Source organism: Lotus japonicus, chromosome 1, assembly GCF_012489685.1.
Source record: "Lotus japonicus ecotype B-129 chromosome 1, LjGifu_v1.2".
NCBI classification, from domain to species: Eukaryota; Viridiplantae; Streptophyta; class Magnoliopsida; order Fabales; family Fabaceae; genus Lotus; species Lotus japonicus.
Window position 1 is genome coordinate 99,865,400 of NC_080041.1, and position 17,600 is coordinate 99,882,999.

Below are 17,600 nucleotides of genomic sequence, written 5' to 3' on the forward strand. Positions count from 1 at the left end.
CGCAATACACAACACTAACGCTAAAAGGAATGCAATACACAACACTAACGCTAAAAGGAATGTCATTAGCTAATAGTAGCGCCACAACACTAATGCTAAAAGGAAGGCATGTCATTAGCTAATAGTAGCGCCACAACACTAATGCTAAAAGGAAGGCATGTCATTAGTGAAAAGTAGCGCCAACAAGTGTCAATTTTTGACCTTCAGCCAACACTATTTTTCTTTTTTGTAGTGTTCACTATTTTTAGCTTTTAATTGACGATTATGAATCTAACAAGTCACCGTAGCGTGGATCGTAGCGTGGATCATCGGTGGACCACCCGATAATCTCCCTATAAATAGAGAGGGTTGAGTATTCTAAGGTACTTCAATAACATTGATATAAGAATGTGACCAAGTAACATAGCAATGCAAGATATCACTTTCTTCATACCTTACAGCTTACTCAAGTTCTCATACTCACAGTAAACCATATACAAGTAGCTGAAACTAACCTTCTAATCTATGCACACCGATTCAGAATCCTCGACATCATGTTCCACAGCCACACTGGTCACATCTTCTCTAGTAGTAGTCATGCTGATGCTGGAACCTGATGAGCCAATGGTTTCTCCCACACCACCACCACCACCATCATGTGTAAGGATAGCTTTTCTCTTGCTTCTGCTTCGCCTCCATTTCCTCAACAACTCAGAAACCTCACTTTCATCCACAAATTCCCTGATTTGTGATGATTCTGTAGCTACTTCTTCACTTGTGACTTCACTAACCCTATGATAACTAAAAGTTTCTGGTGTGACCAGAAAGATGAGTGGCCTATAGTAACAAAGGAGAAACATGAGTAGCACAATATAGACATACAAGGACACCCAAACATAGAAACTCCATTTCCAATTGCGGACAAACTCTTTAGTCCAAGGAAGTTTGGACTTTATCACGATTTCAGCTTCATATATCTGAGGAAGAGATGAAGTTCCTGCTCTTGGGTGCAGGGTGACTCTGATAGCATTGCTTCTTCTCCTGTCTTCCTTGTGCTTTAATATTTCTACATTGAGTTTCTGGGTTTCACCTGAGATTCCTAGAACCAAAGGCACACCCATCATGACTGTCCTGGCTAGTCGAACGGGAGAGCTGCGGAACCGCAACATGCATGGCTGGCTGGATTTTGCTGTTACATTTCCATGTACTGCTAGGAGTTCTGCTGTCAACTGGAAAAAGAAAAGAGAAGAGAAGAAAAGAAAAACTCCAATTAATTCTTAAAGAAACAGATCTCTTTGATCAAGTACACATGTTTATGGTAATCACTATTCACATAAACTATAGAGCAAAAAGTAAAGTTTTTTCCTTCTTCTATTCTCCTTGTTGACATAATTTGAGACAAAAAGCAAAGTACTCTCTCAATTGATATATTTGGATCAGTTTCTCTATTCTGAGAATCAATTCTGAAACACATAAGCTAACACACAGAAGACTCTCTTTTCATAGAACCAATTCTTAACCGGAAGCTACTCACATATGTTTTTCCCCGAAATTGATTCTGCCTCTAGAATCAATTCTAAACCAGAAGCTACTCACATGAACTTCTCCACACAAAATTCATTATGCCTTTAGAATTAATTGTAGCTTTAGAATCAATTGTAAAATGAATTCCAAACATGCACCGAGTAAGGGTAGATCACAATATGATGGATATATTTGAACGTAGAAGGATGTTTCATATATAGACCCTAATATAACTGTAAGATCAAAGAAACTAAAGAGAAAATTCAAGTAAGTGGAAGAATTATGAACAGAAGCATAACCATCCAGTGATCCAGATGCAATAATTTTATTAATATTTGTCCAAAATCATAACATTGTACTCCTGAAACATACACATGATGGCTAGGACTTAATGACTGATTAATTAAGAACACTCAGCACCTAGCAGTTGATAAGTAACAATTATGTAAATAAATTGCAACAAAAGCAGGTCTGTTTAAGGGATAGTTCAAACCAGCTGTCTTTCCTTGCATGTAAAATGGACAAATCCAAAAGGCATAGTACATGCAAAATTCAATGAAATTTCAGAGACAAATCAAGTCATACCTGAAACACACCAAGCTCCCTATTGAAGTCAGATTCAGGCATCAAGAGCACCAAAGAAACACAAAATGTGTGACCAACCGGAACACGTATCTGCTTTTTCTTAACATACCCCCCTGCAACCCCACTGATTCCACCATCAAACAAAAACACAGCTTTTGGGTGAGCATCAGTGTAATCAAAATGCAAACTTTCTTTAACAAACACAGGCTCCTCCACCCAGAACCGAACCAAACCAACACCCAAAATAGCAGCTAGAATCAGAACCAAAAACAAAACCATGCACACATATGCAGCACTCAGAACACAAAGCCCCAGCTTCTTCAGCAAGATGAGGCCACCATAAGGAGCATTTTCCACTGCTGATTCAACATTTTCCTTGGTCTCCTCAGCACGGTGGTAGGACTCGGATGCCAAGGTCAAAACAGAGGAAACAGGGGAAAAAACAGAGGCCATGAGGTTGTAGATTACATCTGCTTGGAAGGATAGCAATTTTGCTAGAAAATGGGGTGGTGTGGGGAAGATAAAGGGCTCTTTTTGGTCTTCATCCATGGAAGGAAGTGGAGTGCAGTTTCATAGAGAGATTGAAGGATTGTTGGTACAAAATGCAGAAGAAGAGGAATGAAGAAGAAGAGAGACAGGTGCAGTGGTTTTGCATGGTGTGTCAGCACACGTGTCTTCTGCATGAGAAAAAGATGAGGCCGTGGCAATATCTGGATGAGAAAGACAACCACGTCAACACTCAGATGGATTTCTTCAACATGCATGCTAAAAAAATACGGGTTGTCTAAATGACTCATGATAAAGTTTGGGTTAAATAACCCATCATCCAATCACATTGGAGATAGGTGAGTTGGAATTTTCATATTTTATTTATTAATTTATTTCCAACACATTTATCTCCAATGTAATTGGATGATGGGTTATTTAACCCAAACTTTATCATGGGTCATTTAGACAACTCAAAAAATACTCATGGAAATATGGAATACTTACATTAATCTCACCCGGCCCAAAAAAACCAGTGAGAATCAAACCTGTGTAATATGTCAACTACGCAATGCTGTCATACTTCACTGGATCAATCATTTCGGATTTTTAAGAGACTCTTTGAAATAAGAGGTATCGATACCCTTTCCACATATGTTTAATAAAATATTGGTTTAATTGCATTTTTGGTCCCTCAATTATTGTCTTTTTGTGAAAATCGTCTCCAAACTTTAAAATTAGCAAAAATTGTCCTCCAACTATACATGTCGTTGCACTTTTGGTCTGCCGTTTGCCTTCCGTGAGAAAACATGAGAAGCTGATGTGGCTTCCTCACGCGTGTCTCACGTGACTTTCTTCAGAGAGCTTGATAACTGGACAAGTCACATGCTTCTCACGTGACTCTAAAAGGTTCCAGGGTGAAGAAGACGATGGAGGAGGGAGATGACCGTTGGAGCCTTTCAGAGTCAAAACTGCACTCATCTCTCAATCGTGCAACCGTTCATCCTGTGTCGTGCCGTCGTCTACTCGTCCTAATCGTTGCAATCGTTCATCCTGTGCCGTGTCATTGATCTGGTGAAGAATCAGGCCAACGTTCTTCACCATGTTGTGAGGGATTCTCGGCATGAGGTTGCGGTTTGCTTCCTGGTGCGGTTCTCGTCCACCGCCGCCGAACTGTATTCCGTAGTTCAGACGAAAAGAGAAGTGAAGAACGACGATTAGGATTAAATTTCAGAGGTGTTGAAGAACGAGGGAAGCACTCTGAAGACGAGATTAGGAAAACAATTAGCCACGTGAGTAACTTATAGGTTAAGCAAGCTTAGGGTAGCCAAGCTCGTATTCTCCCATGTATTGCAACCACCACCGCGCTCCCGCCGGTGCCCCTCACCACCGTCGTCCCTTTGGCAGACCCCCGCACCTGCACCGGCCAACCACCGCTGGATTGGAAACTTACCCGCCACTGCCTCTTTTTGGCAGACCCCCGCACCTGCACCGGCCAAGTTACCCGCCACCGCCTCTTTATGGCAGACCCCCGAACCTAGGGACTTTCATCTCCTAGGGGCCAGGCCATATAGTCAGTCAACCACAACTTCCTCTCTCTGACACTCCTCTTCCATCACAGCAGAACCAGGGACTTGGCATAACTGGACAGTTTCCAACTTCTCAACCCCTCCAAACTCTTGATACCACCGTACAATCTGATGCAGCATCGTGTGCTTCAAATCGACAGCAACAACGTCCTCCCTCTATGCTGCAGCACCAGCAACAGCCATTTCAGGTTAAAATCTGTGCAATGTTTTATTGTGCATATTCAATTAAGTGGCTGTTTGAAAATTTTCCTACAATTAATTCTGAAAATAGAATCACTTTTCTGGAAAACCTTCTATAAGACTTTCAAATTAATTCTAATGAAAAAAGAAGCTGATTCAAACGTATTGGTTGCAGGAAGAGAAATTGCATGCAAGTCCAACCCCTTCATCAAAGAAAATCAAGTTGATAAGTTCTGATGGAGATGAGCTGAGTTTGAAGTTGACAATAGTGTGGCACTCATGTCAAAAACCATTGACCAACCATTGAATACTGGCAAGCACACTGAAGCTTCCAATCCGAACAAGTCAGGTGTTGACATCAAAGACTCAGATTCTAAATTTGTTGAGGTTGACTATCAAACTCTATTTGATCTTGTTCAGCTGTGTGCAAACTACTTGAACATCAAGAGTCTGCTAGACCTGACATACAGTACAATAGCAGACATGATAAAAGGGAAGAATCCAGAGGAAATACGCCAGATGTTTAACATTAAGGCATTTCAATAGTATCATGAGATTTTCAGCTGAAATTGTAGCTATGAGTTTATTTCGAAAAAAATTGCAACCGTTTCTTTTGACCTTAGTTGTTCATGACCTTATTGAGCTCATTTTGCCTCTAAGTTCAGTTGAATGAGAAATTCCTCATTCATTTTGCTCATTTTGCCTCTAACCTTAATAGGGTTCTGAGACCTATTATGTTGTTCATCTGAGTTTATCAAGTGCCCAATCCGCAGAAATGAATGCACGAATCTTCTTGTTCTTGATCTCTATAACTGTGTAACCAGCAATTTTCCTCACCCGTATGTGTCAATAAAGCTCTAACCTTATCAGCCTCTATTTTTTTACCTGGAGAAAAACAAATATTTGACAAAATAACATCGACAATTATTTGAGTTCAACTCAAAAAATCTTGAGGCAGCTTCAGCCCTTTCTATATTCATGATGAAGAGATCAGCCATGCCTGCATACCCAGCTCATAAGATCTGCCATGCAAACATAATGTATTGTTTTAAGAAGATAGTTTCACTTTACAAAGGAGTCTAATTGTATATACAATCAAAAGTGTTATTTGTACTCTAATTTATGTAATGGATTTTTAATCTAATCATATATGCAGGCTATATTGGCTGCTGGCTTGTGAATTGTGATGCATATTTGGAAGCAAGCGACAAGGAGAGACATATCACGAATCATACCAAATTTTATAGAAAACGACACTTTTTTTTTCTAAGACAAACAAAAATAAAGACATTGTAACTTCGTTTGCAGTTGGATCTCACCAAACTTAGTAACAGACACAATTATTAACTCAAGGGGGGGAAAGGTTCTCATGACATTAATTCAAAACAGAGACAAAGTTGATATAAAATGGACAAACACTCCAACCTACTTTCATTATCATGGTGATTAATAGCGTTACAATGTCGTGGAAGCTAGGAAACCGAGTCAAGAACACAAGTACAGAAAGCACTACTCCAGGAAATGCCTGTCGAAAAATATAAGTATGGATTTATGTTAGCAACGGTTAAAAGCACTTCAACAGAAATCCATGTCTGTTAATGGATTTGAACAAAAGTGCTTTTAGACGAATGTAACGGAAATCCAAACACATCAATTTAAACAGAAAGCTCGGTTCGAGATATCAGAATTCCATCTGTGTCAGCATAAAGCCATTCCCCATCAGAGATCCTAGTCCCAGCAATAGTTATGGGAACATGCTTTTCTCCCATGCCTTTCTTATTGGCTTTCATGGGGTGTGAAGCTAGAGCTCTCACCCCAATATCACAACCATTGATCTCATCCACATCTCTTATACATCCATTCACAACAATACCTGCCCATCCATTGTTCTGTGCTTGCACCACAGGGTTTCCGCCCAATATTGCACAGCGCAAACTCCCTCCCCCATCCACCACAAGCACTCTTCCATTGCCTTTCTCTTCAAGGAACTCGCGGACCAAAACATTGTCCTCAAATACCTTCAAGGTAACTACAGGGCCAGAGAAAACCTGTCTCCGACCATAGATCTGAAAAACTGGGTGAAGGGCACGAACCTCCCCGCTCAAAATTAGTTGTGGATTTGCATCACACACCTCAGCAGTGGTAACCAGGGCCATTTACCTCAAGAACCTGGAAAAGAGAAATGAAAATCAATTTGGTTTCATAATTGAAATGGAAGACTATGATGTTTGAGGTTTCTTTAAGCATGAAAGCATATTAAATAGCTAGTTTGCATTTGCATGGTACTATGGTAGGATGCAAGAAATCCTCTTCAAACCATCAACATACACATTCTAATGGGGCTAGCCCCCCCAATAAGTAATTTTCTCCATACACAATACTCGAACTGAGATTTCGCTCAAGAGGAATTTTTAGAGAACTCAGTGAGTTAAAGTCAGTTAGCTGTAAGTGGTTAGGTAGTTCATAAAGTTAGTTAGGATTGGAGGGAAATGTTGTTAGTTTGTTAAGGGAGTTATACTAACAACAGGAATCTAGCATAAACCACTTCAACCAAACAATCACTTAAGCAATGATTAATATGACCCAAAAAAATGCTCTTTAGTTAAAAGAAGTTTTCATGCAAATTACACCCTTGGATATGATTGGTTGAGGAAATGAAAGGGGGTATACAGTTATCATCAAAATCAAATTTTGCATAAAACCCATCATGTATTCTCTCTTTTTATACTGAACAATTTCTTCATTGGTATCTCTCTATGACAAAACATCAAAACTAAATTGGAAAATTCATGAACATACTAACTAGCCTATAGCATGAGCTCTATAGTAACCAACATACAGCTCCTAAACTTGATATAAGCGATTAAAGTTCTGGGCACATGAAATCAAACAGTTCAGGTGATGAATGATGAGATAAACCAGTTGATAAAAACACAGGGTGAATCAAATCAAATCACAGGCAGGGGAAACAGAGTATGAATTGAAGAAGAAAAAAAGCTTGAATCTAAGCATCATATCATATCCAAATCCAAAACTTTTTTTTATAAAATGGAAAGGTCGAGTGATTAGTTGCGTATTCATTAGAAAAAGAATCGAAAATCACGGAAGCTATAAGATCAAGAAGCGATGAAAACTGGGTGATGAAGAGAAGAGAGAAACATACCGATTTCACAGATCTGGGATTTGCAAGAATGGAGTGAAGGAGTGTACGGAGGGAGATATGAGTTGAATCTTTTGGCAGTGGAAGTAGATTTGACAGAAGAGATATCAATCAAAGTTATCAACTCTCCCTCTTACCTCAGCAGGATGCGTAGTCTTCATATTAATAGATTAAATTTTGACATTATGTCATAGAAAATGTCAAAATGCATATAAAGATAGAAACAAAAAGTTTGTAGAAATGAGATGGAATATAAAATTTTTGGGTGCCCACTAGGGTGGGCTACTTATATTTTGGTTCACCGGTGGATCAAAGGGTAATTTTGACTATTCCCCTTCCCTTTACCTTTCCCTTCTCCCCTTTCTCCTTCACTGTATTGTGCCTCTCTCTCCTTTTGCATTCATTCTGGTTTGTGCATCAAACCCTTTCAAACTTTTTCATCACCAATTCACCATCATCTTCTTCTTCTTCGGGGTTAAGAGTGTTGTGTTCTTTGAAGCTTTCTCCAAGAACAATGGCTTGATCTTTGGAGAGTCTGAGTTTTTTCCTTGAAGTTTCACCACCGTCATCATCTTCATCACTGATTCCTCTGGAGCAATCTCTCTCCTCCACGTCACGCTCTTCGCCATTGCCTTCCCTCTCACTCCGCTTGTCGTTCACGCTGGAGACGGTGCTGTTCGGAGATGAAACCCCTGCTTCATCTTCGCAGTCGACGCCAGATGGTAACCGATTCACATCGATTCCGATTCCTCCGAGGTAAAAACCGCCTTCGCCGCCCCTGCATGTTTCCGAATCTCGATCTGCATGCAAAAACAGGGGTTTAATTAGAATGAATCGTTGAGAGATCTGTTCAATTTTGGGAACTTTTTGAAAGGGGAAAAATTAAGGGCACTTTTTATGAATGCGAATAAACAGGAAAATCGACATTTTCTACCACCGCTAGTGAGGACCCTGATCCCTTTTTCGATTTGGATTGGGATTGGGTTTGGGTTGGATTAGGGTTAGGGTTTGAGGTGGTGGATGATGATGAAGAGTAGCGGTGGTAGAAAATGTTGTCTTTTTCATCGCTATCGCTCTGTTTCCCCCCTTTCTTCTAGCTTCAGAGTTGGACTCTGACCTCACCGTCACAGATCCTGTTCTTTACCTTTGTTAAATCAAGACCAATTGTTAAATCTGAACATGAACATGGACATTTTTCACTTCAATCAAATCAAAACCCAATGTAATTTTCACCGTATCCATAACATTAGAAACACTGATTCTGGTATCATGGCAAAAATTCAGGAATGGATCTCCATCAGAAATGTGAAGGGAGAAGAAAAGGGGTCTATTTACACTATTGCCCTTTTATCATCCATCAAATCCTAACCATTCAAATAAGAAATATTCTAAGATTCTTAAATCCAACGGTATTTAGGACTGGTCCACCGGTGGACCAAAATATTATTAGCCCACCCTAGTGGGCACCTAAAATTTACGGGAATGGGTCATTATTTTTAAGAAAATGATGTGTAAATTTATGGAATGAGCTTCCGAAAATAAGATGTATCGTATAAGACTTCATCAGTTGTATAGTCTCATACTTATACAGTTTCGGAATACCTCTCATTCTGGTGTGTGATCAGTCTAGTCATATGTACATTCGTCTAGAAGCATTGCCTAGAGTTTCTCCTTGTATGTGCTTTCTTATTGCTTCAGTGATCACTCCTCGCTCTCATTGACCTCAGGTGTCACTTGCGGTGTGTTCTAACCGTAGTAATAGGAATTGATTTACAACAACCCCATGGAGGACACTATTATTCTTTTATAAAGTGAGTAATAAGTACATTTGATCAAGTGTGGCGGTGCACAACGGTGAATGCGAATGAGAGCATAATACAGCAAAAAGAGTCCACAGCAAGGTGAGCCAGCAAAATGCACTATAATGGTCAAGTCGACTCTAGATCGGAGGAGTCTCAAATTCTAAGAAGAGCAATATGAGAGATAGTGAATAATAAGTAGTTGACATTTGAAGTGTAGCCTGCGTATGCAAACTTTACCATCAGTTCTATCAACTTAGTCTTATATTGGATCATTTGGTTCGAAAGTGAAAGTTCTATGTTTGATCGTGTTGGACGACTAGCTTGACAGTCTCTTGGTCGTGTAGTCATTTCGGCCGACCAAGATAATAGTGAGTCATCGGATTTGGCTGACCAAAACATATCGCTCACTTTCCTCTCTTCTAGTTGTGAAAAATTCTCAAATGTAAGTAAGAAACTATATAAATAAATAAGAAGATTTATATTGAATAAAAGAAATGTTGAATGATATATAAGTGGAATAACGCATACAATCAATGCATTAAGTGTTCTGTTATGTCTTTCACTAGTACAATGTGGTGTACAAAAAATATATATTTATGTTCCTTTTATGCTATATAACTTCACACAATAACACTATTTATAGACATATATTTTCTGTCAGACATTTTTTCAATATGACTCTGTGACACTTTTTAACTCCTACAACACTTTATAACCGTTAAAACCCCTTAGTTTAAAAAATGTCCGAAAAAAAGTTTTTACTTTAACATTCAAATTATTACTCTCTCTTTTTTTAAAATTATACTTCTAGGGATTGACTCCTAAACATTTCTCTCTCCCCAACTCATTTGTTCTTAAGTCTTACCACTTTAGCTATTATTCAGAAAAATTTACTATTCTTTAATTCTAAGTAGGTAAAAAACTAATAACTGGTAAATAAATGAAGCACGGACGGTAGTTCATTAAACAAACAACCAAACACAGATATTGACAAACCGTCATGGTCACAAACTCACAAGTCATAACGCAATATCAGGATACCTTCAATCACAGCCTTCACATGAAGCATGGCCTATATGATTTCTTGGACTGCACTTCAAAATCTGTAGTTGATGCACAATACTTAATAATATTTAGAACCTTGACTTGGACTGTGTGTGTGATGAACATGGATAAGTATGGACGCTGACTAGTTTTATTCTTGTTTAATTTGTAGTATTTGTTTGGTATGGGGCTAATCAATTAATTAATTTAGTGGCATCAGCATCAGTTAGCTATGGGGTTAGCTATTCTCTGAATCCAAAAGGCCATTTACATTACACAAATGTTTATCACTAAAATCAAATTCACCATCCAACCTGTGTACAGATGGACAATCTGGATCTATATTGTATTTACATATGATATCTCCACCCGTGATCATGGGATTTATAATATATCTTAAAATGATACTATTGTAGTTTGCAAAAGAACTTTCTAACCAAAAATCACTTTAGTTTTTAATTAAAAAAAATTGCCATGCATTAATCCACAATTTTTCCGCATATGTTATTTTGATATCTTCACCATTCTCATTACTCAACACTTTTATTTTCAGTATCTCCTCTGCGACCCCCGTTATTCTATACCATCATCATTGTCTAACACTCTCCAATCTCCACCACTATCATCACCATGCTCATGTTGCCCTTCAACTACCATCCCCTGACACCTTCACCATTGTCGCCAACCAACACAAGTACACAACTCTCGTCGGACACTTGTTGTTACTGTTATTGGTGAAAGTAAGCAATGTTGGGTTGTGTCTACTAAGTCCTGAATGAGTCAGGCTTACTTCTTATACTTTAGTTGTTTTTTAAGGTATGGTCCGATCTTTGTAAGGATCGATATTTTTTTGAAATGTTATAAAAATCAATCTAACCTAATAGTCTATTTTAAAGACTATATTATACTAAGGTATTATAACAAAAATAATTAAAATAAATATGATTATTAAAAGTATTGTTATATTTATATTTTCCTAAGTAGGCCAAGCTATTAGACCTAAAAGACTATTTTAAAAAATTATTGAAGACTGAACCTTTTAATTAAGAAGACTTTTAAAAAAAGTTTTAACCCTATTTGTTTAATGGATATGTATGGTTTAGTTTAGGTCTAATATAGACTAAGTTATAAGTTGTTACAAGCATTCGGATCTATTTCTACCCCTATCTATTAATTGACATCATGCACATCTACCACCCAGTACTCACCACCATCGCCACCTTGCACCACAACCATGCCCTCCATAGCCGCTGCCAGTGGATATCCTCCATCTTCGCACCACACTGCTATCTACTACCATCCCAACATTAGGCACCCTCTACCATTAACACTAGCAAGGCACCCTCAACCACCATTGCCACCATGTGCTTCATCGCCACCACTATTGTGCATCTAATATACTTCATAATTCCTTTGCACCCTTAACTGCTACCGCCACTACTACCACCACCCCACCTAAGATTTTTCACAATTGGAGGCGGAGCATCAAGCATGAAGGTACCTATGATATTTTTTTTCACTAGGAGTCTAAACAAAATATCACGTATTATATAATAAAAACATATTAGACATACTATAATATAGAACTGTTATAGTACTGAATTGAGAGGTTCTTGTATCAACATTGTACTTTTTTCACCAATGTTGCTCTCAATGTGTAGCATCATTGAATTTCTAAGAAAATCATCTTCCATTTTACTTTAAAGTCAGGTCTTGGAAACGGTCATTGCAGGAAGACAGAACTTGCAAAATATTTTTTTCTTTGACCATGTCATATCTTCTATTTAAACAACTTTTTATTTCTCTTCCTTTGTAACCAAAAAAATAATACTTTCTTAACAAAAAAAGTATCATGTCCTTCTCTAAATTTAAAATAAAGGATACATTTTATAAACCTTTCATTTACTTCAAAATTTGATCTGATGTGATATTTTTTTAATGATGAGAAACAAGAAGAGAGACTTAAATTCAATCAGCATCGTAACCAATATATATCAGCAAAGGAAACGGTTGGCCGTGAGGGTGGCTCATGATGGTTAGCAATAGCATTAGTAGTAGATGTCTAACATCAGTGACAACACCAGTGAATTGATAAAGCTAACCACAACTTTTTAAATCGGAAACCACACAAATTAAAAGAGAAAAATATAACTGAGAACTAATATTATTTTTTTAAAATTTCAGAACTTTAAACTTTGAAACACAACCCCAAAGGGGTCTCATTGAGAACTTAAATCCTAAGCTGGACAATAAAACTCTTCTAAGTTCTAAGATACACCCAGACATTAATGTTCTGGCTATTATCAAACAACAGAACGGATAAATGAGATCATAATAGCCGCTACTACAAATATGCTTCACAATCAGATCCAATTTATTTTTATTTGCTAGTAAAACAATTTACCCTTAATGACATGCTGCAAGCTCTCAGATTTTATGTCAACTTGTGAATTGTCTTCATGTCAATAACCTCCCCCAGAGTCCCTCGCTCAACATGATCCCACCATTTGAACAAGAAATTGTCCACAACTAGTCTGAACCAAGGGGACAGCTTCAAACCTCCCTCACCTGCATCAGCTTTCCTCAACAGCTCCTTCAACTCTTCACGGTTCACATACTTGATATCAGCCACTTCATCAGGGTTTGGATGAACGTTAACATCCCGCACAATAAACAGCAGATAATCCACTGCAACGAAGGAGAGGAAAAAGAGAACTTGTTAATTCTATCAAAAGAAATAATGAAATTAAGATCAGTAGTGGCAATATCAGCAGATAAGATAAGACCACCTATGCCCCCAGAACAAACTACCCGCAATAGTACATACCCTGATTTGTGTTTGAATAACCAAAATTACCGTGAATCAATCCTAGTTGGATACTTAAACAAAAGAATCAGCTTGCTGTAAAACTAGAAACCAATTGAAGTGACTTACGTTCATGCTCTCCCCATTTGCCATCAGAAGGTGCCTTGTAAAGTATGCGGCCCAATGGGGTGAACTGATCAACTGGTACATCTTCAGCAGGAATGCCAAGCTCATCAAAAAGCTTCCTCTGAGCTGCATTTCTTACTCCTGGTAGTACCAGCGGGAAGAAAAATTAACAAAAAGCAGCAATGACAAAGTATATTATAGTCATTTTAACATATATGCAAGGTGCATAGTATAGTATATACCAAGGGAATTCTCCTCAATAAGCTCAGATTCACGGTGCAGTGGATGGCTGCAGCAGGTGTTTGTCCACACAAGAGGAAATGTCACCTTTGTTGCAGATCGTTGCTTCACCATGAAGAACACAGAATCTCAGTCAATATACCAAATTAAAATCAAGAGTCTAAAACTTGAAAACTGGCACGCATCAAAGAAATATTTTCACCAAATAGTCAACCATGGCCCAGGAAGGTGTTTGGGGGGTGGGGGGGTCACAATGTTTCTCATATTTAAATAGAGCAATATACAAGTCATAATGAAATTGTTATCAGGGTTGAGTATGGAGCACTAGGTCCTAGCCCTCTGATTTCCATTCAGATAAGAAATTTAATCACAACGATGAAGATGTGAGACAGTAAAGGGGGTTCCAATTTGTTAGGAACAGGCCCCAATTAGGGAAGCTGATGTCACATGGGTCATGGAAGCAAGTAGGCCAGTCCCTGTTAGTTAGGTATTATTAGTCAAGAGCAGGCCTTGTTAGTAAAGCTGTAAGAGTAGCTAATTAGTTAGCGCTCTACAAATAGAGAATGTAAGGGAAGGCAGTTGGTCACAATCCTAGATATTTTTGTAAGCACTCAGAATCTTCTCTCCTTGGATTCCACTGATCCAGAGAGAAAATAAGTTTAGTAGTTTACTAGATAAAAAGAATTCTCTATTCGTTCTTTCTTCTTCATTCCTGTTCCAATTCAGATCCAGTAACCTAGCACATTTGTTAGAACCTAGTTTCCGGGGGGGGGGTTTCTTTCTTATTGCTTGTTGTTTTTCTTTTCTTCAAAAGCTTTGTATCAAAAAAAGATATGCTCAACGTTTCAGGAATGAAAACGATCAAATTAAAACAAGACAAAAACCACATGCTTATGAGGTCAGCAAAATATAAAGAAATACATACCTGAAGAAGTAACTCATACTTTGAGTTGAACAGGAATACACTGAAAGCTCTATGCAGCAAATTTTCAGATTCAATCTTTTCCATCAAGTGACCTATAAAATTGTTGAAGCTCAATATAATGAAAACAATGCAGACTATGGAGGACCAGAATAACAGTAACAACAGGGGGGAGGGGGAAGCAGATCTGAATACAAAACTCCATTTTCCCAAGATCAATCTTGGAAAATCCACAGAAGCACCAGAAATGGGCATTTTACTCAGGTGGCACATATCAATTTTTGCTCAAATCTACTACTGAGGTATATATAAATTTTTATTTGCAGAACAATACGAGTTATTAGGCATTCTAAGTTCCCAATAACAATAATAATAACACCACCAACAACAATTATTTTAACACAAAATGTTTGAATATCTGCAAATTGCAAACTAAATAAGATTTCAAACAGGAAAGCCCACTTACAATTGTATTTGCTGTCATGACCAACCACACGGTCATTCTCATCCACTAAAATGCATCTGCAGAAGTCCCGAAATCAAATCAATTACCAATTCCAGACAAGATGAAGAAATAAATTATGCATAAGTGTAAGCGGACGTCACAACATTAAAATGTCAACATAAAATCCACAAGCAAGAAAATATCCCCCCAAAAAACTTTAGTAAGTCAAAATCACAATCATTTTTAATCAAACAAAGGATGGATAATGATACATCTTAACAAGCTCACTTGATAGCAACCTTATCACAGAAAAATTATACATGAACAACCTCAAGAAAGAAAAGCCACATCCCAATACAAAACACCCCAGATAGTTAAAATCTCATTTTTCTGAAATCATTATTCCAAAATAACTAAAATAAATCTGCAGAGCTAAAAATTTATATGAACAAACAAAAAATCCTAAGCTACAAATAAAAGTTCAATCATGAACCAATTCATGATTGTCAATGGCAGAAACTGCAGCACCTGTGTCAAATAGACTCAATGTCAGAGTAAAAACCAGCAAATTAGCCTGATTGAACCTTCTAACATGTTGTAGGGATACAGAAAATTTCCCAAAATTAAAGCTACACAGATAAACTAATGTAAATTGAAGAATGTAACGATTTCTCTACAATAAAACATGATTAATCAAGCAAACCGCGCATCGATTTTGAAATTGTAGACAGAAACTCGGTCAACGAAATGAGAGCTGAATAAATAAACAAATGATAAATAAATAAGATGAAGATTGAAGAAGAAGGGAACCGACTCGTCGTCGAACATGAGGCGGCGCTGGACGGCGTCCATGCCGGCATCAGCGGCGGTGGGAGTTTGACCCATGGCGGTGTGGGAAGAGAGAGACGCGACGAGAGGGTTGTGGTTGTGGTTCTTCACCGGAGAGAAGAAAAGCGAAGGAAGAGAACGAGATCTGAAAGATGAAGAAGAAGAGAGAATGGAATTGCTCCTTTTAAACAACACTTGCTGGCTCAGCGTCACGCCGATCAAGGCCTTCGCCATTTTCAGTCCTTTATCAACCGTTGGGATGTTATGTTTGGCACTATTTGTGATTTGTCACTACGATTTTATTTAATCAATGCTGTTTATTTTAGCTAGCTACCTAGCTACTCATTTTAATATATAGTTTAGTTTTTGGTCTTATAGATTATAAGCATATTGTCAACAACAAAATTAAGATAGACATAGTCATTGTACGATCACTTCATTGTCAATGATACCTTATGTACCTAGTTAGAGCAACTCCAACGCTGGGCTCTTAGGCCAGCTGGAGTTGCTAAGAGCCGGCTCTTATTTTTTCCCTGCATTGGAGAGAGCCTTAAAGCTCTTAGCTACAGTCCATAGGCTCTTCTGCAAGAGCTCCTGCTTAATGAGCTCTTATATTAAAAAACGATTATTTTCTCTCACATGCTCCTCATCAACTACTTTCAGAGGGAAGAAACGGTAGAAGGGAAGAAGAAGAAGAACAGATTTGAAATAAACTAACACAAGAACAAAACCAAAATCAATTTTTTTAAAAAAAAATCCAAACTTTACAACCAAAATCAAACTTTTACACTGCAACTGATATTTACATAGGAAAAAAAAAAATTCTGAGCCTTGCATGTCCGATCTTGTTGAAAGGGAGACTTGAATGTGCGAAAAGGGGCTTCCTTTCCCCTGATCTGATCTGGTGGCTCCGATTTGGGTGGTGGTAAGTCGATTTGGGGGCGGTGAGGTGGATTTTGGCTGTGGTGGTGGGTGTTTGAGGCGGTGATGTGGGTTGGGTTTCGGTGGGGGTGAGGTGGGTTTTGGGTTTCAGTGGTGGTGAGGTGGGTTTTGGGTTTCAGTGGTGAGGTTGGGTTTCGGTGGGTTGGGTTTCAGTGGTGGTGGTGGGGTTGCAGAGGTGGGTTGGGTTTCAGAGGGGAGAAGAAGAAGAAGAGAAGAGGGGAGAAGAAGGGAAGGGGGTTTCGAGGAGGCAGGGGAGAAGAAGAGAAGAGGGGAGGAGAAGAAGAAGAAGAGGCTTTCGGTGGGTTGGGTTTCAGTGGTGGTGGTGGGGTTGCAGAGGTGGGTTGGGTTTCAGAGGGGAGAAGAAGAAGAAGAGAAGAGAAGAGGGGAGGAGAAGAAGAAGAAGAGAAGAGGGGAGGAGAAGAGGGTTTCGAGGGGGGGGAGGGGGAGAGGCGGCTAGGGTTCACAAATGGGGCTCTTTATGGGTTTATATAGAGGGTGACCTGCAGCAGGTCACCCTCCCGTTGTGGACCGGTTTCAGACCGGTTTTGACCGGCTGGAGCCGGTTTTTTAACCGTTTTAGGTTGTCTGACTGGTTTGGCCGGTTATCAGACCGTTTCTCTCCCATTTTCAGCTTTTATACATTATATATAGTGTGCACTTCATCATTTTACACATCAATTCAAAATGGATCACCAACATTATCAACAATACTATGATTTGTTGGACGATCAAACACTTCCCACCAATGAAAGTTCTCAACCTCCGCCGGTGTTACAACAAGGAAACCAACCTTCACAGGTGTTTCGACCTACGCCGTCATTTCCTCCTCACAACCAAGCGCGTCACACCCGAGGCAATTTTCAAATTTCTCAACACCAAATGTCTCCATATCCACCTCAAAACCAATCGCATCACCCCGGTGGCAATTTTCAAAATTATCAA

At 38.7% G+C, this 17,600-nt stretch overlaps 4 protein-coding genes across 4 annotated transcripts; all 4 read right to left on the bottom strand.

The window, feature by feature from the left end:
* Window positions 1-296: 296 nt before the first annotated feature.
* Window positions 297-2,792, bottom strand: LOC130732323 (seipin-1). The gene is made up of 2 exons (XM_057584392.1): window positions 2,089-2,792; window positions 297-1,208 (listed from the first exon to the last, which is right to left on the bottom strand). Exons 1-2 carry the CDS (start codon window positions 2,635-2,637, stop codon window positions 498-500), a joined length of 1,260 nt encoding a protein of 419 aa, XP_057440375.1. The 5' UTR covers window positions 2,638-2,792; the 3' UTR covers window positions 297-497.
* A 2,954-nt stretch (window positions 2,793-5,746) lies between these two features.
* Window positions 5,747-7,665, bottom strand: LOC130728345 (putative 4-hydroxy-4-methyl-2-oxoglutarate aldolase 2). The gene is made up of 2 exons (XM_057579799.1): window positions 7,507-7,665; window positions 5,747-6,512 (listed from the first exon to the last, which is right to left on the bottom strand). The coding sequence occupies exon 2, from the start codon at window positions 6,497-6,499 to the stop codon at window positions 5,999-6,001; it is 501 nt and encodes a 166-aa protein (XP_057435782.1). The 5' UTR covers window positions 6,500-6,512; window positions 7,507-7,665; the 3' UTR covers window positions 5,747-5,998.
* Window positions 7,666-7,920: 255 nt separating this feature from the next.
* Window positions 7,921-11,006, bottom strand: LOC130714688 (homeobox-leucine zipper protein HAT2-like). The gene is made up of 2 exons (XM_057564613.1): window positions 10,934-11,006; window positions 7,921-8,303 (listed from the first exon to the last, which is right to left on the bottom strand). Exons 1-2 carry the CDS (start codon window positions 11,004-11,006, stop codon window positions 7,921-7,923), a joined length of 456 nt encoding a protein of 151 aa, XP_057420596.1.
* Window positions 11,007-12,481: 1,475 nt separating this feature from the next.
* On the bottom strand, window positions 12,482-16,019 carry LOC130728348 (isopentenyl-diphosphate Delta-isomerase I). The gene is made up of 6 exons (XM_057579802.1): window positions 15,703-16,019; window positions 14,910-14,965; window positions 14,447-14,538; window positions 13,524-13,626; window positions 13,285-13,422; window positions 12,482-13,037 (listed from the first exon to the last, which is right to left on the bottom strand). Exons 1-6 carry the CDS (start codon window positions 15,948-15,950, stop codon window positions 12,784-12,786), a joined length of 891 nt encoding a protein of 296 aa, XP_057435785.1. The 5' UTR covers window positions 15,951-16,019; the 3' UTR covers window positions 12,482-12,783.
* Between the last annotated feature and the right edge of the window lie 1,581 nt (window positions 16,020-17,600).

Bases quoted from the DNA above. Each gene is read 5' to 3' on its own strand.
- LOC130728345 (XM_057579799.1), bottom strand. From the start codon at position 6,499: ATGGCCCTGGTTACCACTGCTGAGGTGTGTGATGCAAATCCACAACTA.
- LOC130714688 (XM_057564613.1), bottom strand. From the start codon at position 11,006: ATGGTAGTTGAAGGGCAACATGAGCATGGTGATGATAGTGGTGGAGAT. The intron at 8,304-10,933 runs GTATAGAATAAC...TTTTGCATGCAG, and splicing joins AGTGTTAGACAATGATGATG to ATCGAGATTCGGAAACATGC.
- LOC130728348 (XM_057579802.1), bottom strand. From the start codon at position 15,950: ATGGCGAAGGCCTTGATCGGCGTGACGCTGAGCCAGCAAGTGTTGTTT. The intron at 14,966-15,702 runs GTCGGTTCCCTT...GGACTTCTGCAG, and splicing joins CGCCTCATGTTCGACGACGA to ATGCATTTTAGTGGATGAGA. The intron at 14,539-14,909 runs GTAAGTGGGCTT...ACAATTTTATAG, and splicing joins TCATGACAGCAAATACAATT to GTCACTTGATGGAAAAGATT.
- LOC130732323 (XM_057584392.1), bottom strand. From the start codon at position 2,637: ATGGATGAAGACCAAAAAGAGCCCTTTATCTTCCCCACACCACCCCAT. The intron at 1,209-2,088 runs GTATGACTTGAT...TTCTTTTTCCAG, and splicing joins GGGAGCTTGGTGTGTTTCAG to TTGACAGCAGAACTCCTAGC.